Below are 27,017 nucleotides of genomic sequence, written 5' to 3'. Positions count from 1 at the left end.
TTTTTTTTCTATAGGGATATGTTAGGGGGAGGGGGGAAGGGTTGATAATTTTTTTTCTTTCTGCAACCTATTTGAAAATTCAATTAAAAAATTTTTAAAAAAGACAACTGGAGGTATAGATGCATAGTTTGTTGATGTGTCAAGGCAGATTGGAAAAAGTGGTTGAAATGTATACAAGACACTTGTCTTTATAAAGAAATGTACTGTGTACAGTACACAAGAAAGAAAAAACAGAAAGTACCTTTTTCAAATAATGATTCAGTTATAACTGCAGTTCATCATCAAGTCCTAGTTGCCCTATTTTGGGACAGATGTAAAGGCTTTAGAGAGGATGCAAAAAGGATTTACTGAAACAATGTCAGGAATGAGGGATTTTAGTTACGTGCATAGATTGAAGCTGCTAGGGTGTTCTCATCGGAACTGACAGAATTATGTAGAGATTTGATAAAGAAATTTAAAATCTTTAACAGCACAGACAGAGTAGGTAGAGGGAAGCTGTTTCCATTGGTAAAGGGTTAATGAACTAAAGAGTCATAGATTGATACTGACTGGCAAAAGAATTTAAAGTTACATGGGAAAATTAGTTCTTTAAAAACACATTGCGTAGTCCGGGTCCAGAGTGCAACAATTGTGGGAGCGGATTCCATTGCAACATTCTGAAAGAATAGAATCACAGAGCTATGGGGGAGTGCAAAGGAATGGTATTTAGTAGATTACTCTTTACAGAGCGGACACAGACTCAATGCTGTTGCAATTCTTGTTCTAAATTCTCCCATTAATTAAAAAAAATTGCTTTTCACCATCTATATTATCAAACCTTTTACCTTCACCACTTCAATCTTCTGTGCTCAAGTGAACAAGAAATTTATACAAATTGTGCTCAATTCAATCCTTATAGCTGTGGTACTATTTCATATTTATGCGGTATCTCAGCCTTGGCCAATATCACCTTTCTGGCATGCAGTTCCCAGAACTATATGCTGTAGACTACATTGAGAATAACTAGACCTCCTTAAGGCACAAATTTTACTGCTTTTGAAAGAAAACCTAAGATTGAAAGGCTTTTTCTAAACATTACTATCCACTAGATTTCAGCGATCTATGAACTTGCTCAACCCACCCACTTAATTCCAACCCCCACCCTGCAAATCTCTACTCATTGACAATTCCTAAACACTTTCCATTCACATCAGCCTCTTGAATTGAAATATATATATTCTCTTGCTTTCTTACAGTAAAGACCAGCTGCCACAGTTCTGAATCTTCACTTAATCTGTGGATATCCCTCTGCACATTCTACACTGCACGTGCCAAACCCGTACTCTACTTTTTGTTAACCAACTCATAAGATTTGATGAATGCTTTCCAGAAGTGCATAAAAATATCATCCTTGAACATACTCTCACCTGTCACACTAGTTAGTTCCCCCAAAAATATACAAAGACTTTGTAACTTAATTTAAGAGACAAGTTAAGAAAACAGTGCAATATATCACGCTGAATTATGGACAGGAAAGACTAAAGATGACTCATGGGAGGTACCTAATACAGTAATGAGTATTCACAGTATAAGTTGAAAACAGTCAGCCCTCTGTATCCGCGGATTCAACCAACCATGGATCAGGATTAAGAAAAAAAAATCCGGAAGTTCTCACTCCAGCACTTGTCGTTTGTCGTTTGAGCATTGTTTGCCTCGCGTCACATTTGTTCACTACTTGTGTTGTGAGCGAAGGGAAGAGTTTAAGGCTAGTAAGGAATGGCTGGCGAGCTATGTAAAGCACTACAGCCTCAAGAACTTAAAGATCACCAAAAGAGCTACAATGGTTGCATCTGTACTAAACAGGTACAGACTTTTTTTTCTTGTCATTATTCCCTAAACCAGTGGTACTCAACCACCGGGCCACGGACCGGTACCAGGCCGCAAAGTATGTGCTACTGGGCCGCGAAGAAACGATATGATTTGGCTATGTGAAACGATATGAGTCAGCTGCACCTTTCCTCATTCCCTGTAATGCCCACTGTTGAACTTGAACGCACGCAAGGTCATCAGTCATCAGTCGGTCATTAACCTACAACTACTCAATGAGTAAAAAATAAACGTCGCTTGAGAGGCCTAACGACGATAACACAGGGACAGCTGAGGCCAAGACTGCAAAAAAAAAGCTTCCTTCAACAGAAAATACGACAAGTCATACATAAAATATGGCTTTAATGCAACCGGTGACTCGCACGCTCCAAGCCCCTTGTGTGTGATATGTGGAGACAAACTGTCTAATGAGGCAATGAAGCCCCCAAAACTGCTTTGGCACCTTGAGTCCAACCACCCTGCACTTATAGACAAACCTGTTGAGTTTTTTGAGCAGAAAAAATGTGAGCAAGCAGGACAGAAGCAAGTACTGAGAGCCACCACCTCCACAAATGCTGCTGCTCTGAGACTGCATGTCAGGTAAACTGATCTGGTTATTCTGTGTTGGAATATGCACAGACGGAGCTGCAGCTATGACTGGACGGCTGTCTGGTTTCACTACCCATGTCAAAGAGGTTGTTCCTGAATGCCAGTGCACACACTGTGTCATACACAGGGAAGTGCTGGCTAGCCAAAAAACGTCACCTGATCTTAACAGTGTATTGAGTGACGTTGTTGAAGTTATCAATCCCATCAAAGCAAAAGCCCTGAACTCACGTCTGTTTGAGCAGCTTTGCGAGGAAATGGATGCAGAGCACAAATGCCTTCTCTTACACACTGAAGTCAGGTGGCTATCAAGGGGGAAGAGTCCTGGCCAAAGTTTTTGAGTTAAGAGCGCCGCTACAGAGATTTCTTTCAGGAAAAAAGTCACCACTGGTAGCACACTTGAGTGATGAGGAATGGATAGCAAAACTTGCTGATCTGTGTGATATCTTCAACCTGCTCAATGAACTCAATTTGTCACTTCAGGGGAGAATTACAACTGTCTTCAAGTTGGCAGATAAAATGTCTGCTTTGAAAGCCAAACTGGAACTGTGGGGACGGCAAGTAGGCAGGCACATACTTAACATGTTCCCAACAATAGCAGGGATTTTGGGAGAGACCGAGACTGCACTATCCTTCTCACAGCTGGTGCGCGATCACCTATCTTCACCCTCGATAGAATTCGAGCATTACTTCCCAACCACAAATGAACCAAGACATGCAAAGTAATGGGTCCGTGACCCATTTGTGAATGTCGCCAGTGAATCATCCATGTCAGCACTGGAATAAGATCAACTCCTCGTGCTTGCAAATGACAGTGGGCTGAAAAGTATGTTCGGCATAACACCTCTGCCAGCATTCTGCATCAAATTCAAGGCTGAATATCCTGAGATAGCTACAAAAGCACCAAAAACGTTGCTTCCATTTCCAACATCATATCTCTGCGAAGCGGGGTGATCTGCAATGAATGCAGTGAAAACTAAATTGAGGAATAGACTGGACATAAGGAACCCACTTCGAGTATCGGCTGCCTTCCATCACCCCTCAATGGGACTGTCCTGTTGCAGGGAAACAAGCCCAAAGCTCCCACTGATTCAGCGATATTGGTGTATTACAATGATTTTACATGTTCAAACGAGGAAAATATGCACTGTGTGTTTAATATCCAAACATTACTTAAAATATTATGATGCTATTGACTTATAAGTGACTTATCACTACATTCATGTGAGGAAAGTATGCGCTATGTGTTTAATATTAAATTTGTTAGATAAACCCTTTTAGAAACGAAATTGAGTGTATTAGCCACTTATAGTTGACTTGTCACCTATACACCTACAACACCCCCACCCCACCCCCCACCGTCGGGCAGTCCACGGTGCACAAAAGGTTGGTGACCCCTGCCCTAAACAATACAGTATAACAACTATTTACATAGCAGTTACATTGTATTAGGTATTATAAATAATCTAGAGTTGATTCAAAGTATACGGGAGGATGTGTGTAGGTTATATGCAAATACTACACCATTTTATATATGGGACTTGAGCATCTGCTGAATTTGGTATCCGCGGGGGGGGGGGGGGGGGTCCTGGAACCAAACCCCCGTGGATACTGAGGGCCGACTGTACATACCTCTGAAGGGCGAGCACTTACATATAATTTAATTAGTTAGTCAATAATGAGATGCAAGAAAAATGTTTGAAACTATGACTATCATAAGAAGCAAAAGTGAATAAAAATCATGTATGCTTAAAGATATACTCAATGGCCACTTTATTAGGTACCTCCTGTCCTAATAAAGTAGCCACTGAGTGTATGTTCATGGTTTTCTGCTACTGTAGCCCACCCATTTCAAGGTTCGACATGCTGTACATTTGGAGATGCTCTTCTGCATACCACTGTTGTAACACATTGTTATTAGAGTTGCTGTTGCCTTCCTGTCAGCTCGAACCAGTTGGCCATTCTCTTCTGACCTCTCTCATTAGCAAGGTGTTTTTGCCCAGAGAACTGCAGCCCACTAGATTTTTTTTTGTTCTTTGCACCATTCTATGTAAACTCTGTAGACTGGTGTGCATGAAAATCCCAGGAGATCAACAATTTACAAGATACTCATATCAACTCGAGCACAAGAGGGCATAGTTTTAAGGTGCTTGGAAGTAGGTACAGAGGAGATGTCAAGGGTATGTTTTTAACGCAGAGAGTGGTGAGTGCGTGGAATGGGCAGCTGGAGGCAGAAATGATAGGGCCTTCTAAGAGACTCCTGCTGCATGGAGCTTCAAAAAATAGAGGGCTATGGTAGTTCTAAGGTAGGGACATGTTCGGCACAGCTTTGTGGGCTGATGAGCCTGTGTTGTGCTGTATCTTTTCTATGTTTCTAACTCATTAATCCACAGTCACAGACACCTAGATCATATTTCTTCCTCATTCTGATGTTTGGTCACTACAACTGAACCCCTTTACCATATCTGCAAGTTTTTATGTATTGACTTGCTTCCACATGATTGACTGATTATAAAATTCCATGAATGAGCAGGTGTGCCTAAAGTGGCCACAATGTACATAAAATATGAATAGGATTTGACAGGTAAGAGTTGAAGACGGGCTCAAATGCAGAAAAAGGAGGCTACGATGAAATGATCTGTTAGAGCTAAATGAAACTAAACAATGGGGAGTTCAAGAATTTACTTAATTATTTTGTCACTTCAATCCATTTAACTAAGGCAGAAAGGTCACTTTAATGACTATTTGAAAAGCATCATAAATGGAACTTATTGGCAAAGAACCACAGTTCAGGCAACATAAGCAACAAGATTTAATTATTTATTTTGAGATAAATTCTTTCATAATCACTGCACCATCACATCAAATAAACATCTGACTTGCAGTATAAAAAAAAGCTTATGACTTGTAGGGCAATTATTCAGATTCTATACATTCAAACTAAATAACTGGTATAGAATTTCAACTCTTCTATAATTCCATGCAAATAACCAGCTAAATAATCTAACTATGCTTTTATAGAAGTTTATTATTACTTTATCTGCTTTTCAAATCTAGCCACTTGGAAACAAATGCCTGTGGCTAACTGGCACTCTCTCGATTAACCAAGTTAGTGCAAAAACAAAGCAGCTGGTTATGGATTACAGGAGGAATGGAGATGGGCTAACCCCTATTGACATCAATGGATCAGGGATGGAGAAGGTAAACAGCTTTAAGTTTCTCATTATCCACATCACCGAGGACCTCACATGGTCTGTACATACCAGCTGTGTGGTGAAAAAGGCATAACAGTGCCTCTTTCACCACAGACGGTTGAGGAAGTTTGGTATGGGCCCCCAAATCCTAAGAACTTTCTACAGTGGCACAATTGAGAGGATCCCAACGGGCTACGTCACTGCCTGGTATGGAAACTGTACCTCCCTTAATTGCAGGACTCTGCAGAGAATAGTGCAGACAGCCCAGTGCATCTGTAGTTGTGACCTTCCCACAATTCAGGACATTTACAAGGACAGGTGTATAAAAAGGGCCAGTAGGATCATTGGGGACCTGAGTCACCCCCAACCTATTCCAGCTGCTACCATCCAGGAAATGGTGAGGCCATGGAGCTGCGCCTGGACTCTCCAGGGTGCAGGCCTGGGCAAGGTTGTATGGAAGACCAGCAGTTACCCATGCAGCAAGTCTCCCCTCTCCATGCCACTGATGTTATCCAAGGGAAGGGCAAGGACCGATACAGCTTGGCACCAGTGTCATCACAGGAGTTGCCAGAATGAGGTTGAAGGCAACATCAGACTGCTTTAGGGACTCCAGCTTCAGATTTGTCCTCAGGGTTTTCTCCCAAAGCCTTTTCCATAAGTGGGCATGGCCGCAAGGCAGTGGAGGTTTGAAATCAGTTTTCCCTCTCTTAGGTGGACTGCCTTCCCAGGCTGACATGCTCCATCTACCTGAAACAGGAAACGGTACCGCAGCATAAAAGCCAGGACCAACAGGTTCCAGGACAGCTTCTTCCACCAGGCGATCAGACTGATTAACTCACACTGATTTCAGTGTACTCGATATTACATTAACTGTTCTATTTATTATAAATTAATATGAATTACTCTGGTTGCACATTTAGACGGATGCGTAACATAGACTTTTACTCCTCATGTATGTGAAGGATGTAAGTCAATTCAATTCAATAATACAGTAATCTGTAGTGCAAGATCCTTTTGCTCCACAACATTGTTATCAAATGAGCACATGGCCTCCTTATTCTTCCTTCTAAATGATGCCCTACAGACAGTCAAACTTCATTTCAAAATAGAAAGTTTATTTTATTCACACCATGCACTTCAGGCATTAGAGAACTGCAGAGGAAGGAATAAAGGAGAGAGGGCACAAGGTTGAACATTCTTATTACAATCTAGCTAGCATTGTATACTTTATTTTGCAATTTACTTCAAATAAATACCAAAATTATGCAAACACAGTATTATACCTTATGCTAATTGATCTACATTGTGGCTATTGCCCAAATAAGAACCAAATTTAAATTCTCAGCCTATTTATCAAAACCTACAATGCCCTTGACTCTTCTTATTTGTAACCTCCTCCATTCTCTATTCATCTGCAATTGATCTGCAGCTCTAATTCGGCTCCTAGATTATCCCAACATTGATCTGCCACTGGCATTAAAACTCCAAGCTCAGGAATTACATACCACAACATCCCTATTTTTTCTTAGATGCTAAGTCTTCTTAAACCAAGCTTTTGGTTACACATCCAAAAATTTCACTAACGTGATTTGATGTCAACTTTATTTGATAACACTCTTGACAAGTGCCCCAAATCATTTAGTTATGTTAAAAACACTATGATAATTTCAAGTTGGTGCTGGAAGAGTCAAGGTAGGTTTCAAGACCAATTTTCCTTCTGGGCCAAAGTAAAGCTATTATCCTGAGTCAGACAAGAAAATCTTGTAATCTGGGTTTCAAATTCAATATTTTCATTCTTACCAAACTCCATCACTGATCACTTGCATTGATGCCTGAAGCCAAATTGTTTTAACCACTGCAAGCACTGACTTTGTTTCACAGCAGTATCTCCACCTACACAGATTCCACGATAAGCCATTGCTTACTAACATGTGCACACTGAGTGAATTAAGGGCGTTTTAAAATCTTACAACAACATCTCTCCAAAACAGTAAAGGCCATATAGTTTTTCCGAATAACTTTAGTGTTGCTTTGTCTTCCAAATCCTCAAGACAGCCTTGTCTTGTGCCTCATGTGATGGCGCCACACACAGATCATTCTAGTGCACCAGGCATTGAAAAATTTCCTATGATCCTCACCATGAAAGATGTCAATTACGAGAGACATCTCCACAAGAATAAATGGTCCTTGTTTGTGATTTTTATATCATTATGCACATCCTTCCCTTCCACAAGAATTCGAATGTATTTAGGCACCACCTAAAGGTAGTGAACTGAAACTTGAAGAGCACAGTCAATGTGGGCTACTGCAGCTATATGATATCCCTGTAGCAGTACCTTCTCCTCTGCGACTCTGCTGCCTTCTCTTTTATACTGCAAGGTTGGATGAAGATTGGCTTAACACAGTTGTTGACTATGTTTCTAAAGTGATGAGAGAACAAATTAACCTTTGACGTAATTGTTTAAAGTTATGAAGATTAACAGGCTTTCACAAAAAGGAAATAACATGGGTATCAGAAGTCCTTTTAATTATCAAGCAATCATGTCTAAAAACCACTTACTGCAACTTACCTTTCATCATTAAAGATTAGCTTCATGTACGTCAAAGCATACAGTGAAATGTGCCATTTATATCAACAACCAATACAGTCCGGCAATTATGCTGGGAGCAGCCCAACAGTGTTGCCATGCTTTTGGCACCAACAGAGCACCCAGAGGAAACCCACCTGGCCACAGGGAAAATATACAAACTCCTTACAGATAAGCAGCACAAACTGAACCCCAATCTTCCAATCACTGGTGCTGTAAATCATTACACTAAAAACAATGTTACCATGCCGCCCTCATGGACTGCCTTATAATTTTAGGACTAAATTTTTATGTTCACATGTAGCAAAGGGACTATTTCCCCTCAAGTTAAACAAGAATAAAAATAGTTTGCAACCCAACAGCCACCATTACATTATTGAAGGTTAAAATTTTAAGAAGGATTTAACTTTTAGATAGAGGGCAAAAGCCATCGGGAATAATTATTTTTGAAGCATAATTACTAAAGTCCTAAATTAGTGTTCTATCATTTCTGAAAATATCAAGGCTTATCAGACAAATGTAATTGTTTTTAACAAAAAATTAATAAAAATAGATGGGTTAAAATTAAGTGATGGTTCTTACCTCCGTGGCTGGGATCTGCGTTCTTCTTCTACACTGTCTGCCTCCTGCAAGGTTTTAAAAGAAACAAAGATTAAGAAAAACAACTTTTTAAAAAAATCCCCGCAAGACTACTACATTCGGGAATGTATCATTTAGACTAGAAAGATTGACTGGCATTGCAGTAATAATTATCACAAAATGAAAAATAAATGTACAATTAACTACCAGTTATAGCTTTCTATATATAATGAGCTTGTAAGTGACAAAATTCAAGGGAAGGTTGGAAATAGGTTGCCACTTTTACAATAAAAACAAAATGCTGAAAAATTCAGTGGGTCAGTAAGCATCTGTGGAAAGTTAACATCTCCGTCTGAGACCTTTCATCAGTTCTGACCCTATAGCACCTATCATATCTATTTAAATTTTTAAGCACCTGCTGTTCTTTTGATTGTAATATTTTCAAGGCCAATAAAGGAACAGCACAAACTGTCCACCACAAGTTATGCACTACCTCCAAGTCTCAGGCTGTTGGACAAGTTGTACATTAAGATTACTGTGTGATTAAACACTAGCGTTTTGGCAGCAAATTCTAGATGAATGTCAATTGACACAGGAAAACCAAATTCAAATGGAAAAGACTATGGGCTACTTAGTTATGTGAACCAGTATAACCAAGGTAAAACATTCTGCAAACAAAAACTAAAAATGGGACTACTGTTTTAAATGCCAGGTTTACCCAACTCAATGTTTAAAGAACAGCTTCTTCTCCTCTGGTCTAGAAATACAACCTCATTATTCATCTTATTTATAATTATTTATTTTGTAACTTACAGTAATTTTCATGTCTTGCACTGGACAGCCTCAAAACAACAATTTTCACTACCTATGTCAGTGATAATAAATCTGATTCTGATTCTAGGTTCTCTTCCCACAGTCATTTGTAAGCTGCTAATATCATTCCAAATCTAGCTTTCCAATCTTCAATCTTCCCAGTCCAACAGAAGCAACTCATCTGCCTTCAGCTTCTTTCCTCTTGGTAGCATTTTATATCCCTCACTTTTCTACCAATCTGCAAGGCTGCCTTCCATCCACTTTCACAGTGCAAGTCACTTTACCACAGAAGAAAATGGGATTTTATGCTGTATCAGCTCTTGCATTGCCAAGAGTCATCCCACTCTCACCACATACTCTACTGTTTTCCTTCTTCATTACTCTTCTCATCCATCTATCCTCATAAAATGTTGGGAGGGAGAAGGCACGAATCCAGGTCGTCTGCATATTCTAATTAAGTGAAAAATAGTTCCCATTCTTCCCTATCATATCTTAATGACCTTCTCCTTCCAACTGCTCTCCCAGTGGTCTGAATCTATTTTATCCAGAGTGACTGCAGAACAGCTTTATTTTTTCTACTCTTTCTAATTTTTTTCCTAAAAGCTTCAATGAAACAACTTACACTGGTTTTCCACCAGATGGCAGCAAAGGAGAGAATTTTCCAATCATTATTAAATAAAAATAACTGATTAAATATCACAAATCATTAGAAAAGATATTATAATTCCTGAGTGTGTTCCTTTGTCCTAATTTATGTGACCCAGTGTATTCGAATTATCCATTCTAAACTAACTGATATCTTCTAAATTTATTTTTATATAGATTACAATACATTTTTTTGGTCTGCAAAGGGTCTTTAACTTGAAATGCCATTATGATTCCATAATGCTGTCTGGCTTGATGGGTGTTCCCAGTTCTTTGCTTATTTTTCAGATTTCTATTCTTATCTATCAAATCAAAGTCAATTAATTAACAATTATGATATCTAGCATTTGTTCCTTTATATCTAACAGACCCCTCCTATTTCACATTTATGTCAAGTTCACTGCTATTCAACCATACACATGTATTCTGCCAAACAAAATAATGCTCGTCAGGACCAAGTATACTTAAACACAACACATAAGATAACATTAACAAAAATAAATAAATAAATAATAAGATTAAAATAATATTTTTCAAAAATAGGCAAGCTTAAAATATTCGAGAATGAGAGCAGAAAACGAACAGATGTTCAGTAATGTCTGCCTATGTTTGACCGGTCTCCCTCTCTTCTCACTACCATCGTCAGGCAGGAGGTACAGGAAGGAGTCTTGGCTCATACGCTGCCAGGTTCAGGAGCATTTGTTGCCATGCAGCCATCAGGCTCCTGGACTGGCTTCACTTGTCTCGGCACTGAACAGGCTCTGCAGCTGTGGACTCACTTTTGGGGATTCTGCAGTTCATGTTCCATGTGTTTTTGTTTACCTTTTTATTTACTTTCCGCACAATTTTTCCTCTTTTGTAAATTGGCTATGTGGCAGTCTTGTGTGTATTTTTCTGTGAATCCTATCTTTTTTTTGATCATCTTAAGTACCATACTTGATAAAAATGTGATAAGCATTAAACCTCAACCATACTATCATTGAGAAAGTCCATTTTTGCTGCCTGTAATACTGTCACACTCTAACCCTCTTTCAATTCATCTGGTTTTATTACTTTATCCATGCCTGACTGGTCTCCTTTCTTCAGTTCTTTGGAAGCTTAAGACTAAACTAAACCATTGATGCCAAAGTCTAAGCATGCACCAAATCCTGTTCACCCATCAATCTAGTGCTTGCCAATTTTTCATTTATGATTTTCATCTTTGTTTTAAATCCCTCTTTTATCTTTCCTTCTATATGTGTAATCTCTGTAGCACTATAACTGCAGTTTAATTCTGGTCTCTCCATCATTAGGAAATGGACCTGTTCCACCATTGAAGGCTGTGCCCGCAGCCACCAAGGCCAAAAAGTATGGAATTTCCTCCCTAATTATTTTGCCTCCATAAAGGCACTCTTTGCAGCAAAATTATAATTGAGCTTTAGGTTATCTAACCTGATATTTTGTTTTTTAGATAGTTTTAATTTTCATTTAAAGTAGCAAAACTGGAGTGCTATCAAGGCACTATACATGTTGAGTGATTTTGAAGTGCAGTGAGCTTAAAACCTGGATTCTTCTGACAAAGAAATCAAAAAAAATGTGTGATAAAACAGGATTGTAGCAAGTCAGCATCAGTGTCATCTTCCTGCACTAACCCCATAAACTTACGTATGTAAACATCAACACTGAGAATTAACACAATAGTTTTCTTTAGATAAATGTAGTTATTACTTCAAATTCTTACTACAAATCAACAATATTCATTAACACAATGCATCACCTGGCAAAACAGGTAAAAAGAATGCAAAAAAAAGCGCAGTGATTGGCCGTCTGTTTCTGAACCAGCTCACTACTTATGAAGGTCATGACTGACCTTCTAATACAATGGCCTTATAAGAAGAAAAAAAATTAAGAAAATTCAAGATTGTTTAAAGTCACCTCCAGTACACAAGCATAAAGGAGAATGAAATAATTGTTACTCCAGATCTGATGCAACACAAAAATAAACACAATGCAATAATAAAAGAAACACAATAAATATAAATACATGATAGATACATACTGTATACATTAATTGTATGTCCATAAAGTGACTCTGGGCACAGGAGTGTCTGTACATAAGGTGACTGACAGGAAATGGTAAAAAGTGGTGGTGAAGAGTGGAAGAGTTGGTTAGTGGATGGAGGTGTTGATCAGCCTTACTGCTTGGGGAAAGTAACTGTTTTTTCAATCTGGTGGTCCTGGTATGGATGCTAGTTAGCCTCCTCCTGATGGAAGTAGGACAAACAGTCCATGAGCAGGGTGGGTGCAATCCTTCATGTTACTGGCCCTTTTCTGGCATCTTTCTGTACATATGTCCTTGATAATGGGTAGGCTGGTGCTGGTGATGCATTGGGCAGTTTTGACTACCCATTGTAGAAACTCTGTGTCGGCCACAGTGCATTTTCTATACTGAGCAGTGATGCAGCACGTTAGGATGCTTTCTACTGCGCATCTGTGGAAGGATGTGAGTATAGATGTGCACAAGCAAGATGACACCAGCAAACAAATGACCAAGAGCGACATACTTCAGACAGTTCACAAACTAATTCTTTCACTTTGTTTACGTCAGCTTTCTTGTTCAAATCTGGTTCTGCTATTGTTGGAGTCTGTGATCTACATTTTGACAGTGTGTTTTTGGACCGATTCATCAACAAGGACAATAGTGGAAGGTAGGCAGCTGTTCAGCACCACTTCCTGCATGTAATCAGTCTCTCTCTCTCCCTCACACCCACTGCTCCCAGAGGAAAGTGCCTGTGTACAAACAGTCTCTCTCTTCCTCTCAATCCATGCTGCGGGAGGATAATGCCGGAGTCCTGGGTTGTAGGCAAAGTTTAATCGATAGGGTTTGTGAATTAGACTCTATAGTTAATGTTATGATGGGTTTCTGGTTTCCGGTCACCCCTTTTTTTTTTGCTGCTTTTTATGCAATTTTATTAGGGTGGCCCACGGATAGTGAATGGCGCGGCACCAATTTGAACTGAACTGAGCTGAAGTAAACTGAATATGCCTAGATATGACTTTGTGATTTGGTGTTTTTGTATTCTGTGTTTTTCCCTCGTTTTTTCCCACTTGCGCGATGTTCTTTTTTTTGTGTGTTGGGCGTTTGATGTTTTTCTTTAAACTAATTCCATTGTTTTCTTTGTTTCATGGCTGACTGTGGGAAAATAAACCTCAGGGTTGTATACTTCATGCATACTTCGAAAATAAATATAAGTTGAATCATATTCCTTGATTACTTTACTATGGATGTCCATTTTGAATCATCTCAATGATAAGAGTCACCATAGCCCTCAAGGATAGAGAATTCCAAAGTTTCACCATCCTCTGAATAAAGAGAATTTTCCACCTCTCCATATTGAACAGCTAACCCCATGTTTTCAGATTGTGTTCCCTGTCTAATTTTGTAAAATTGTCAAAATCTAAGTCTGATGAGAACTCCTCTCTTTATTTTAAACTTGGGAGAACACGGTCTCAATTTACTTCTCTCTCCTCATACGGCAAACCCGTAATGACTGAAACCAATCTTAGGTGCATTCATTCTAGCATGTCCTTTTATTTGGTAAGGAAGCCAAAACTATAGATTATTTAAGGTATTGTCCCCCTAAGGCTCTGCAAAATTGCACTAGTAGTTCCTTACTCCTGTAATTAAATCCTTTTATGTAAAAGGCTAACTTAATGTGGACTCTCTAAATCACTCATTACCTGCTGAACCTCATATTGCCTTCTGTACTTTTATACCTTGCTTTTCCATTATGTTCACATAGTGGAAAACTTTGTATTTTTCTGCAGTATATTCCACCTGTCAAATTCTCATCTATTCACTCCGATTGCACATCTCCCCTCAAAACATCTTTACGTTCTTTTCCATACTTGTAATCCCACCTAGATTAGTATTGTCAGCAAACTTGCAAACGTGACATTTGGTTCACTGAACCAAATCAATGACACAGGTTAGAATAAACAGCACATATCCATGCAGTACCCCACTAATCCCAGGCTTTCTGCCCTTTGCTTCTGGTAATGAGTTTTCCATCAAAATCTGTATGTTTACCATCAATTCCATGTCCTCCAAATTTATTGCCAAACCTCGTATATGCAACTTTAATTGAAAGCATTTCAAAATTCCAATTAAACTGATGCTGGTACAGTTGCCATCTTCACTACCTCAGGAGATTAGTTAAGCACAATTTATTGTTTTTATAAAATCGATGCTAGCATGCTCAATCCAACTATTACTTTTCCAAAGGGTCTATTATTACATTTTTCATTATTAATTCCATCAATTCCATAATAATGATAGGAAACTATGAACTCTTAGCCCTTTTGCTTCCTCTTTCCTTTCTCAATAGGGTCACATTTGCTACCTGCTATTCCACAGAGCTCTTTTCAGGATCCATAAAGCACTGGAGTATCTTTAAAAGCTTGTCTTCCAAAACTGTGATGTGGATCTTCAGGTCCTTGATCATCATGTGCATCATCATGTGCTTTAAAATCCATTTTCAAACTTACTTAATTTCTTCAGTCCTTTACAATTGACAGATGCAGGTTTTGCATTTATTTTATTAATAAAAAGTAATTACTGAATACCTGTAGTATTTTCCATTAGACAGCTGTCCTGTCTCTATATGCAAGGGACACACATTTCAAATGACTATATTTTAAAATCTATAAATGTCTGCAAAAAGCTCTCATGGTCGGGTATTGTTTCTCAACCATCTACTCTCATATCATGCCTTTATTTTTTAAATTCTTGATCTACTTTGCCAAGTTGTCAAAATATTCTGAGTCTTCTGGCAAATTTCTTCTCTGTCATTGAAGAATCACTTTTCTTTTTGGATTTTAGTGATATGTGAGGAATATATACAACTTGTGTGTTATTTGTTTAAGTTCAAAGTAAATTATCAAAGTACAAATATGTCACAACCCTAAGATTCATTTTCTTGTGGGTATACTCAATAAGCCCAATAAACATAATAGAATCAATGAAAAGACTGCACCAATGAGCAAGACAACAAACTGCAAATACACAAAGAAATAATAATAATAAATGTATAAGCAATAAATTTCGAGAATACGATATGAAGAGTGCTTGAAAGGGAGTCCATTGCTTGTGGGAACATTTTTGTGATGGGGCAAGTAAAGCTGAGTGAAGTTATCACCTTTAGTTCAAGGCCCTGATGATTGAAGAGTAATAACTGTTTGTGAACCTAGTGGCGTGAGTCCTAAGGCTCCTGTAGGTTTTTTCCAAATGGCAGTAGTGAGAATAGAGTATGACCTGAGTGGTGGGGATCCCTGGTAATGGGTGCTGCTTTCCTGCGTCAATGCTCCGTATAGAGGTGCTCAGTGGTGGGAAGGGATTTACCAATGATGGTCTGGGCCATATTTGGAGGACGTTCCTTTCAGGGGCATGTGTGTTTCCGTATCAGGCTGTGATGTAGCCAGTCAATATACTGTGCACCACACATCTACAGAAGTTTGTCTAAGTTTTAGATGCCGTGCAGAACTTTTCCAAACTCCTAAGGATGTAGAAGCACTGTTGTGCTTTCTTCATAACTGCACTTACATGCCAGGCCCAGGACAAGTCCTTTGAAATGATAACCACTTAAATGCTAATGAATGTGGATAAAAACAAATTTTTCACTGTTTCTCCAAAGAACCACAGGCAACTTTCTTCTCATAGTTTCATCATTTAGTATTAAGATTCAGGTTTTTCATTGAGATTGGAAGTAAAGTATTCAATACTAGAGACGTTTCATAGTAGAATGGCCAGTATTCCTTATTTGTGAACACAAAGCAGTGTTTGAATTTTTAGCACAGATATTTAAATCCCAGTAATGGAATTTCCAAATATCAATTTCACCTCATTGACTATGATACATTGAAGACAACTGGAAGAATGAAACTAAAGTTTGTAAGCCTTCTGATGTTCATTGAGTCATACAGTCAAAGAATCTTACAGCATAGTAACAGGTCCTTTAGCTTCCCATCCTCCTTCACTCCAAAGAGAAAATCCTTACCTTGTTTAACCTTTCCTCATAAAACATGTTCTCTAATCCAGGCAGCATCCTGGTAAATCTGCTCTGCGTCCTCTTTAAAACTTACACATTCTTCCTAAAATGAGGTGACCAGAATTGAACATAATTCTCAAAGTGTGGCCTAACTAGAGCTACAACTATCTGCCACCTAGCACTTGTTGAGATTAAGCCCCATTTGCCAATGCTCTGCCAACTTTCCAAAAGATCTATATTCCACTGTAGGCATAAATAACCTTGATATTCATGTCATCTGCAAATTTACTAATCATATAGCCTACATTCCCATCCAAATCATTAACATACAAGAGCCCCAGCAGTACACCACTGGTCACAGATTTCCAATCAGAAAAACATACTCCCAGCACCTATGGCATCTATGACCAGTCATATTTTGTATCTAATTAACCAGCTCACCTTGGATCCCACATGGGTTCTGAACCAACCCATAACGCAGAACTTTATAAAATGCCTTATCTAAGCCTAGAGACAACATCTCACTGCTTTTATCAGTCTTCTAAAGTTACCTCCTCAAAAACATAACCATGTGAGAGAGGATCTACCCTGCACAAAGCAATCTGACCATTCCTGATCAGTTCCTGCCTTGCCAAATGTACTTAAATCCTATTCATTAGTATATTCTCTAGCAATTTCCCTCTTCCTGACACAAGGCTCAGCGCCTGTAGTTAACTGGCTCATCTCTGCTGTCCCTCTTATATACAGGAACAATCAATATTCGCTATCTTGCAGTCTTCTGGCACTTCACCTGTGGCTGGCAGTGATACAAAAAATCTGTGTCGGGGCCCCTGCTGTCTCCTCCGTTGCTTTCATTAGCAGACAAGGATAGATTTCACACGACAGCCCTGGGGATTTATCAACCCTTGGGCAACTTATAATACCTCCTCCTAATACTGACTTGCTCCAGATTATTCATGTTCCCACTGCTGAACAATCTTCTATGGCCTTCTTGATTAAAAAAAAGGGGGGTTAATTTAATTCAGTGCATTGAATGGGTTAAATTACTGGAATATTTTGATTTGTCCATTAGCATTAGAATTGTGGCTGAATAATCAATAAGAAGGAATGGTGCCAGATGAATGAACAGCATGTTATCCATTGCAGTACTTCTTTGTTCACCACACAGTAATGTGACATTTAGTGTGACACTCTGCACATTGTAATTTTGAGCTTCACTCTAACTGCTTTCGTATGTTGCACTAAATAAAATGTGCAAGAATAGTACCGAAAGATGAAAACTTGAAGAAAATTGTGCAAGTACCATCTTGTTTGCAGTAACCAAAATAGAGGTTGATTAAAAAACATCCATTTTAAAGTATAAAGCCATGATATTTTTGTAATGGAAACATGAACTAAATCTTGCCAATCTATAGGCCGTTTGAGATTCTGAGACTTAAAATTAGGGCAAAGGCGAATGTTTCATTAAGAATGCAATAATTACACATTTCAATATAATTGCATTAATGTGTAGCTTTCTCAAGATTTTTTTTGTATCCAATAAAAGCACATTTTCCAAAAACAGTTATGCTGAATATTAATTAACTCTATGGTATACAGTCGGCCCTCTGTATCCGCGGATTCAACCAACCGTGGATCAAAAATATTCTAAAAAACATTCCAGAAAGTTCCAAAAAGCATAACTTGAATTTGCCGCGCACCAAGCACCATGCTGAATCTACGCGAATGAAGTGATGTGTAGGCATAACCTGCTGTAGCCTTCCGCCATTTCACAGATCCTCAGTCTCTCTCCAGCACTCATTGTTTGAGCATTATTCGCCTTGCATCTCATTCGTTTGCTACTTGTGTTGTGAGCGAGAGGAAGGAGTTTAAGGCTAGTAAGGGATGGCTGGCTGGCTATGTAAAGTGCTACAGCCTCAAGAACTTAAAGACCATGGGAGAATCGGCATCAGCTGATGCCGAGGCAGCATCAGTGTTCCCAGAAGAGCTACGATGGTTGCGTCTGTACTGAACATATACAGACTTGCTTGTCATTATTCCCTAAACAATACAGTATAACAACTATTTACACAGCATTTACATTGTATCAGGTATTATAAGTAATCTAGAGAATTAAGTATACAGGAGGATGTGCGTAGGTTATATGCAAATACTATGCCATTTTATATAAGGGACGTGATCATCCGCGGATCTTGGTGTCCGCGGGGGGTCCTGGAACCAATTCCCCATGGATACTGAGGGACGACTATACAGGGTAACTGAAGATGTGGAGACCAATCAGATTCTTTTCCATAAGTTCACAATTACAGAAAGAGAGTGTTTCTATCATTTTACAAAATATAAAAAAGAGACAGGTGCCACCCTCACGTCAACCTTCCTTCTCAATTCATCTTCTACATGGCAACACTTTACTGACAAACACCAATCACAACACCCCTAAGGAATTGTTTGTCACTTCAACTCCTCTTAGTTATCAGGCACCAGCTGGTTTCTATTGTCTGTAGGACTTTACATTTAAAAAATGACAATAAATCAGATATAGGAGATACTGGGAAAAAATTTACTGACACTTATATCTTCAATACACTTGCACCTCAATCAAGTTAATTGAAACAAAATTAAGAAAATAGTCTATGTTGCAATAACACTACTCTGTAGAGTTAGTTATTACATACAGAGACAAGCTATTTAATTTCAGATCACTGGAACAATGGAATTGTTTAATATAAAACTTTTCTTTCTTTCCATCCCTTTTCTGCGCTTTCCTGATATTAGGCTCCTAATTTGGTTTTAGGCACACAGATACCAGATGCTTTCTGGCATCTCTCTCAAGAGATTGTTACTTATATAAACTATGAAATTGAATTTTGCAGCTTATTGGAACACCAGAATCATCACATCTAATCGTGATCCTTTTCTCCCTGACAACCTGATTAGCATCCTAACCTGTGTAACAAGGCTAACAGAATTATTCTTATCACCAAAACTCTTGCCATTAATTGACATATATTAAAATAGGATTCAAAATCATTAGTGCTCCATTCCATTCAGCATAATTGCCAGCCTTTAAAAATACTGTTTTTCATAAAATGAAATCACATTTTAAAAAAGCTGTATTATTAACAGAGCATCAGGTTTTTGTGACCCATTTTTCCAATGTGGCTATATATTCTAATTAGTTCAGATTAATGAAGTCAGCATATGAAACAAAAATAAAACATGTAAAAATGTTTCTCACATTTAAAATAGTTAGATAATCCTTTCTAATATGCACGTGATCCCTGCTAATCATTTTGAGGACTAATCATTTATACTACAAACTGCAGATGTGCTCTTGGAAATTCATACCGTGCATTAATTTTCAATAAGCACGGCTTCTTATAACCCAAGAAACTGCACCCATTGCTGCCTCTTCCGGGACACAGTGTTGACGACAAACTTCTGTCTATAATAGTAAGCATCTGTCAGGATTCATGAGTTTACAGGGCAATTGCTACAATTTACAAATCCACTGAAATTATAAAAGCATTATGTTTTAAACTTCTATCACAAACTTCTGCTTAAATGCAATCTCTGCCAATCTTTACAGTCTTTTAGAGTACCCCTATCCATAAAGCTACTTCTTTAAATTCTTTAAATTTGTGCTTCCCCCATTGCAATACAGCCTGTAGCACTCAGAAACCTGTCCTCTGCCACTTCCCTCCTAACCAAAACATCAACATTTCTCAGTTTTCTTGCCATTAAAAGCCTTTGTTAAAAGCTTCATGACTAAGCTACTATCTTGCTTACAATCTAACTGTTCCATTTCTGGCATAACTTTTTAAACACAAAATTGATGCTTTTTTTGAAAAGTACTTTGTAAATGTGGATCCTTTCTAAAATTCTGTCATTAATATGACAAGAGTGAACCTCTTGAGTCTTTCTCAGCAAACCTCAGCTGTTCTTATCTCTTTCAAAACCAAAGACCAGTCCATTTACCTCTCTCAATAACATTAAGATAAAAATTTGAAGCCATGGGGAATATTAAGTATTCACCTTTGAATTTAATATTCAGTCCCTTGCCACACCTACTCTCCATTTCCCCAAAATCCTCTCATTCTCTGATTCTGGTTTGTCATGCAACCCTTCAATTTTCTTGACTTTTTTGATATTTACTCTAGCCAGCTTCTGCTCCATAAACTATGGTTTATCTAGGACACGATATACCATAAACTATACTGGCAGCTATTCCCTTGTGACTCAAGATTAAAATGACTATAATTTCATTGCAATTTTAAATGTTCACTTCCATATCCTCCATCAATATCCCTCTTTTAACATTAGACTTCCTTTCCATTGCTCCATCATGATGATCTCTTCGTAATTTACAATATTGCATCTTTAGACTTCCCCCTTCATGCACTTAGCTCTTGGAATTAAAGCTTTCTCCTTCCCATATCACCTGCTTCAACCAATGGGCAAAAGACAAATAGAGCAAATAATAATTTAAAAAACAACAAATAAATAATACTGAATTGTAAAGCCTTTGTAAAGGTTTTGGAGTCAGTTCAGTCTTGAGGTGAGTGAAGTTATCCATGCTGGTTCCAGAGCTTGATGGTTGTAGGAAAGCAGCAGCCATTATCATCAGGTACCCCTAGGTTATGGTCTCTTCTCACTGCTGCCAGCAGGGAAAAGGGACAGGAGCCTCAGAACTCACAACAGCACACTCAGGAACAGTTATTACCATCAGGCTCTTGAACAACAACCATAACTTCCCTTGCCCCAACATTGAAATGTTCCCACAACCTATGGACTCACTTTCAAGGGCTCTTCATCTCATATTCTTGATATTTATTGCTTGCTTGCTTGTTTTTGTTTGTTTGTTTATTTATATTATTATTCTTTCTTTCTTGTATTTGCAGTTTGTTGTATTTTGCACACTGATTGAATGCCCAAGTTGCTGCAGTCTTTCATTGATTCTGTTACAGTTATTATTCTATTATGGATTTATTGAGTATGCCCACAAGAAATTAATTCTCAGGATTGTGTATGGTAACATACACGTGCATCAATAACAGATTTACTTTGAACTTTGAACCTGATGGTCAGCATTGTCCCAAATGATATTAGTTTTGAAAAGGCCATTGTTTACTTGGCTGTCCCATGCCCTGTATAGACATCCCTTTTCCTCAGAGGAAAATAAATAAACCTCCAGATAAAAATACATAGCTTTTGTTACAACACACAAAAAGTGCTTGAAGAACTCAGCTGGTCAGGCTGCAGCTATGGAGGAAAATTAACAGATTAATATTTAACGCTAAAACCCTTTATCAGGACCAGGAAAAAAAGAGGTAATAGGTGAATGCAGTTGAGGGGAGAAGATAGGTGGGTGGGGAAGGGGTAGTGAGAATGATGTGAGAAGCTGGGAGGTGATAGATGGAAGAGGCAAAGGGCTGAAGAGGATGAAATTTAATGAGAGGACAGTGGACCACAGGATAAATGGAAGGAGGTAGAAAATCAGAGGGAGGAAGGTTTAGGTCAAGGATCAGAGTGAACCGATGGCATATATAAAAAATCTGTTGACATGTGGCTTGCAATACTGCCTCTCAATTCTTTAAACGTCGTCCATACTAAAAAGATACGTAATGATTATTTTTACTGTCAAATGAAGCAGCAAAAAGATTTTCACAGCCCAAGAGCAGTGAGATGTTTTCACAGGAAACATCTCACACCAACTTGGCACCAGCTAGGTAGTTGCAAGAAAACGTGATGTTGGATGATAGATTTTGAAATCATTGCAGACCTCCTGGTGTACACATCAGTATCTGGATAGTAAACAGTTACAATAACAATATTCTTTTAAAAACTGTTATTTTTCAATTATTTTAAAAATGTTTATAGCAATAATTTTTGAATGGCTTTTCTAAAATGCTTAATTTATTTTCTCTGTCCATTATATTTTTATTTATAGGAAACAATGAATATATGTAATTATTTTACTAATTCACTAATCAATTGTAACATCTGCTCAAAATTACCATGGCACACAAAATATATGACCACCAATTTGGACACACACTCTTCCCACTGATCTCCCTCCTGGCATTTATCCTTGTAAGTGGAACAAGTGTTACACCTGCCCTTACACTTTCTCCCTCACCACCATTCAGGGCCCCAGACAGTCCTTCCAGTGAGGCGACACTTCACCTGTGAGTCGACTGGTGTGGTATACTGCGTCTGGTGCTCTCGGTGTGGCCTTTTATATATTGGTGAGACCCGACGCAGACTGGGAGACCGTTTAGCTGAACACCTATGCTCAGTCCGCCAGAGAAAGCAGGATCTCCCAGTGGCCACTCATTTTAATTCCACGTCCCATTCCCATTCTGATATGTCTATCCATGGCCTCCTCTACTGTCAAGATGAAGCCACACTCAGGTTGGAGGAACAACACCTTCTATACCGGCTGGGTAGCCTCCAACCTGATGGCATGAACATTGACTTCTCTAACTTACGTTAATGCCCCTCCTCCCCTTCTTACCCCATCCCTGACATATTTAGTTGTTTGCCTGTTCTCCATCCCTCTGGTGTTCCCCCCCCCCCACTTTCTTTCTCCTGAGGCCTCCCGTCCCATGATCCTTTCCCTTCTCCAGCTCTGTATCACTTTCACCAATCACCTTTCCAGCTCTTAGCTTCATCCCACCCCCTCCGGTCTTCTCCTATCATTTTGCATTTCCCCCTCCCCCCACTACTTTCAAATCTTACTATCTTTCCTTTCAGTTAGTCCTAACAAAGGTTCTCGGCCCGAAACGTCGACAGTGCTTCTTCTTATAGATGCCGCCTGGCCTGCTGTGTTCCACCAGCATTTTGTGTGTACTGTCTCACTTTAGGTGATAGGTTGTTAAGTCCAGGAATGGAAAGAGATGGGGTAATTGGGCCAGAATGATAATGGAAAATAATAGGAAAGATAACAGAGACGAATGGTAATCAGAAGTTATAGAAATCAATGTTGATACTGTCAGGCTGAAGACACAATACTGTGTTGTTTTGCCTCAACTTGGCAGTAGAAGATGCTGTGAACAGACATGTTGGTATGGGAATGGAAAGTGGAATTAAAATGGCTGGCCACCTGGTGATCCTGGTTGCTATGACAGCAAAGGTGCTTGATGAAGAGACTCCCCAAATCTGCATTGGGTCTCACTGCTGTAAAGGAAGCCACACAAGGAGCACTGGATGAAAAAAAAGGATAATGATGTATGTGAAGTGCTATCTCACCTGAAAGGACCACTTAGGGCTCTGAATGGCGGTATGAGAGGAGGAGTAGAGCAATAAATGTAATGAATTCCCATGTGAAGTGCTGCCTCACATGGAGGGACAGTTTAGGGCTCTAAATAGTTGTGGGGAGCAAGTATCCTGTCCAATGGAAAGAGTCATGGAGCACTACACACTGGAACAGGTCCTTCAGCCCATCTAGTCTGTGCCAAAACATTATTCTGCCAAGTGCAATCAACGTGCACCCAAACCATAGCCCTCTTGAACTGTTCCATCCATATACCTATCAAAATTTTGAATTCAAACACACATCCTCCACTTCTGATGGCAACTCATTCCACACTCTCGCTACCCTAAGTGAAGAGTTTCTCCTTATGTTCCCCTTAAATATTTCACCTTTCACCCTTAACCCATGATCTTTAGTTCTAGTTTCATCTGACCTCAGTGGAAAAAGCCTGCTTTCATTCACCTTGTCTATACCCCTCACAATTTTATATACCTCTATCAAAGTCCTAACCAATTCAACCATTGCCTATAACTCAGGTCCTCACATACCAGCAAAATCCTTTAACTTTTTTCTGCAGTCTTTCAATCTCAGGTAGGTGACCAAAAATGCAAACAATAATCCAAATTAGGCCTCACCAAAATCTTATTCAACTTCACCATAGCATCCTAATTTCAGAACTCAATACTTTGATTTATGAAGACCAATGTGCAGAACCCTCTTTTTACAAACCTATCAGCCTGTGACACCATTTTCAAGGGATTATGGATCTGTGTTCCCAGATCCCTTTGTTCTACCGCACTCCTCAGTGCCCTATTGCTCACCATGCAAGTTCTACTATGGTCAATTGCCCCAAAATGCAACACCTCACACATGTCTGCATTAAATTTAATTGACATTTTTCAGTCCATTTTTCCAGCTGGTCCAGATCATACTGCAAGCATTGATAGCCTTCCTCACTGTCCACTACTTCCCCAATCTTGATGTCATCTTCAAATTTATTTTCTAGGGAATAATGTCCTAACCAATTCAAACATTGCCTATAGCTCAGGTCCTCACATACCAAGAAAATCCACATCTGTAGGCTTATTCAGAAAGTCAGAAGGCATGGGATCCAGGGAAGTTTGGCTAGGAGGATTCAGAATTGGCTTGCCTGTAGAAAGCAGAGGGTCGTGGTGGAGGGAGTACATTCGGATTGGAGGGCTGTGACTAGTGGTGGCCCACAAGGATCGGTTCTGGGACCTCTACTTTTCGTGATTTTTATTAACGACCTGGATGTGGGGGTAGAAGGGTGGGTTGGCAAGTTTGCAGACGACACAAAGGTTGGTGGTGTTGTGGATAGTGTTGAGGACTGTCGAAGATTGCAGAGAGACATTGATAGGATGCAGAAGTGGGCTGAGAAGTGGCAGATGGAATTCAACTCAGAGAAGTGTGAGGTGACACACTTTGGAAGGACAAACTCCAAGGCAGAGTACAAAGTAAATGGCAGGATACTTGGGAGTGTGGAGGAGCAGAGGGATCTGGGGGTACATGCCCACAGATCCCTGAAAGTTGCTTCACAGGTAGATAGGGTAGTTAAGAAAGCTTATGCGGTGTTAGCTTTCATAAGTCGAGGGATAGAGTTTAAGAGTCGCGGGGTAATGATGCAGCTCTATAAAACTCTGGTTAGGCCACACTTGGAGTACTGTGTCCAGTTCTGGTCACCTCACTATAGGAAGGATGTGGAAGCATTGGAAAGGGTACAGAGGAGATTTACCAGGATGCTGCCTGGTTTAGAAAGTGTGCATTATGATCAGAGATTAAGGGAGCTAGGGCTTTACTCTTTGGAGAGGAGGAGGATGAGAGGAGACATGATTGAGGTATACAAGATATTAAGAGGATTAGATAGAGTGGACAGCCAGCACCTCTTCCCCAAGGCACCACTGCTCAATACAAGAAGACATGGCTTTAAGGTAAGGGGAGGGAAGTTCAAGGGGGATATTAGAGGAAGGATTTTTCACACAGAGAGTGGTTGGTGTGTGGAATGCACTGCCTGAGTCAGTGGTGGAGATAGATACACTAGTGAAATTTAAGAGACTACTAGACAGGTACATGGAGGAATTTAAGGTGGGTGGTAATATGGGAGGCAGGGTTTAAGGGTCGGCACAACATTGTGAGCTGAAGGGCCTATACTCTGCTGTATTGTTCTATGTTCTATGCTAAATTTGCTGATCCAGTTAATCACATTATCATCCAGATCGTTGATACATTTGACAAGCAACAACAAAACCTAGCACTGATCCCTGCGGCACACAACCAGTCACAGGCCTCTAGTCAGACAGGCTACTATCTACTACCATTCTCTGGCTTCTTCCACAAAGCCAATGTTGAATTCAATTGACTACCTCATCCTGAATGTCAAGCAAGTGAAGTTTTTGACCAACCTCTCATGCGGAACCCTTATCAAAAGCCTTGCTAATGTCCATGCAGACATCAACTTTCCCAGTAACTTCTTCGATAAAGTCCCTAAGAATAGTGAACAACAGCTACTGTGCAGAAAGCCCTATTGACCATCCCTAATCAGTCTCCATAGAACCTTTCTTAAAAAAGCAGTACAACATTAGCTATCCTGCAGTCCTCCGGCACCTCACCCATGGCTAAGGACACTTAAGTACCTCTACTAGGGCACCTGAAATTTCCACACAGGCATCCCACAAGATCCAAGGGAACATTCTGTCAAGCCCTGGGGATTTAATCCATTTTAATTTGCCTCAAGACATCAAATAAAACTAAAGCCCAGTTGGCAATTCTTTTTTAGCAGTTGATGATTTAATATTCTACATGAAATCCACTCAATACACACATTATGAGAAGATACCTACACTTGAGAAAGTCTCGCCAGGGTGTAATCTTCAAGAAATATCAAGTCGCAGGAAATTATTTTCACGTAGGCAATTGAGTAGGCAATGGGGAGGAAGAAATTGAATATTCAATTCTAAGAAGCCATATGGAATATTGTCCTAATGTCATTGAAGACATAAGTAAATGAACTGGTGTTTGCAGCTTTGCTTAGAATAGAATATCCTATGAATGGTCTTTCATTAATTCCAATATGCAACTTATGATTTAGTATCTCAGGTGAGCTATAGAGCAATTCACAAGATTTAAGGGCTCCTTTAAGATCAGGAAAGAGACAGAAAAAATGGAAATTATTTCTACATTTTCACTGGTAGGAAAACAAACAGCATCTCCATTATATATCAAAGTATTGAGTACATAAGTTGGGATGTTATGTTGAAATTGTACAAGATGCTGGTGAGGCTTAACCTGGGAGTATTGTGTGCGGTTCTGGTCAGCTAGCTATCTCAATTTGAAAGAGAAAATTTACAAGGAATTTGACAGAACTTGAGGACCTAAATTATAGGGAAAGGTTGAATAGATCAGGACTTTATTCCCTAGACCATAGGAGATTGAGGAGAAATTTGACAGA

The 27,017-nt window shown here is 39.2% G+C and overlaps 1 protein-coding gene across 1 annotated transcript in view; it reads right to left on the bottom strand.

The window, feature by feature from the left end:
* Positions 1-27,017, bottom strand: part of LOC132396021 (protein phosphatase Slingshot homolog 2-like) — a 152,586-nt gene that overhangs the window by 101,324 nt on the left and 24,245 nt on the right. The window contains exon 2 of the mRNA XM_059973322.1: positions 8,816-8,859. Coding sequence (XP_059829305.1) covers positions 8,816-8,859 — 44 coding nt within the window. The remainder of the gene's footprint in view (positions 1-8,815; positions 8,860-27,017) is intronic.

Source organism: Hypanus sabinus, chromosome 6, assembly GCF_030144855.1.
Source record: "Hypanus sabinus isolate sHypSab1 chromosome 6, sHypSab1.hap1, whole genome shotgun sequence".
NCBI classification, from domain to species: Eukaryota; Metazoa; Chordata; class Chondrichthyes; order Myliobatiformes; family Dasyatidae; genus Hypanus; species Hypanus sabinus.
The sequence above is the reverse complement of the archived record's forward strand: the minus strand, read 5'-3'. Positions and strand labels throughout refer to the sequence as shown.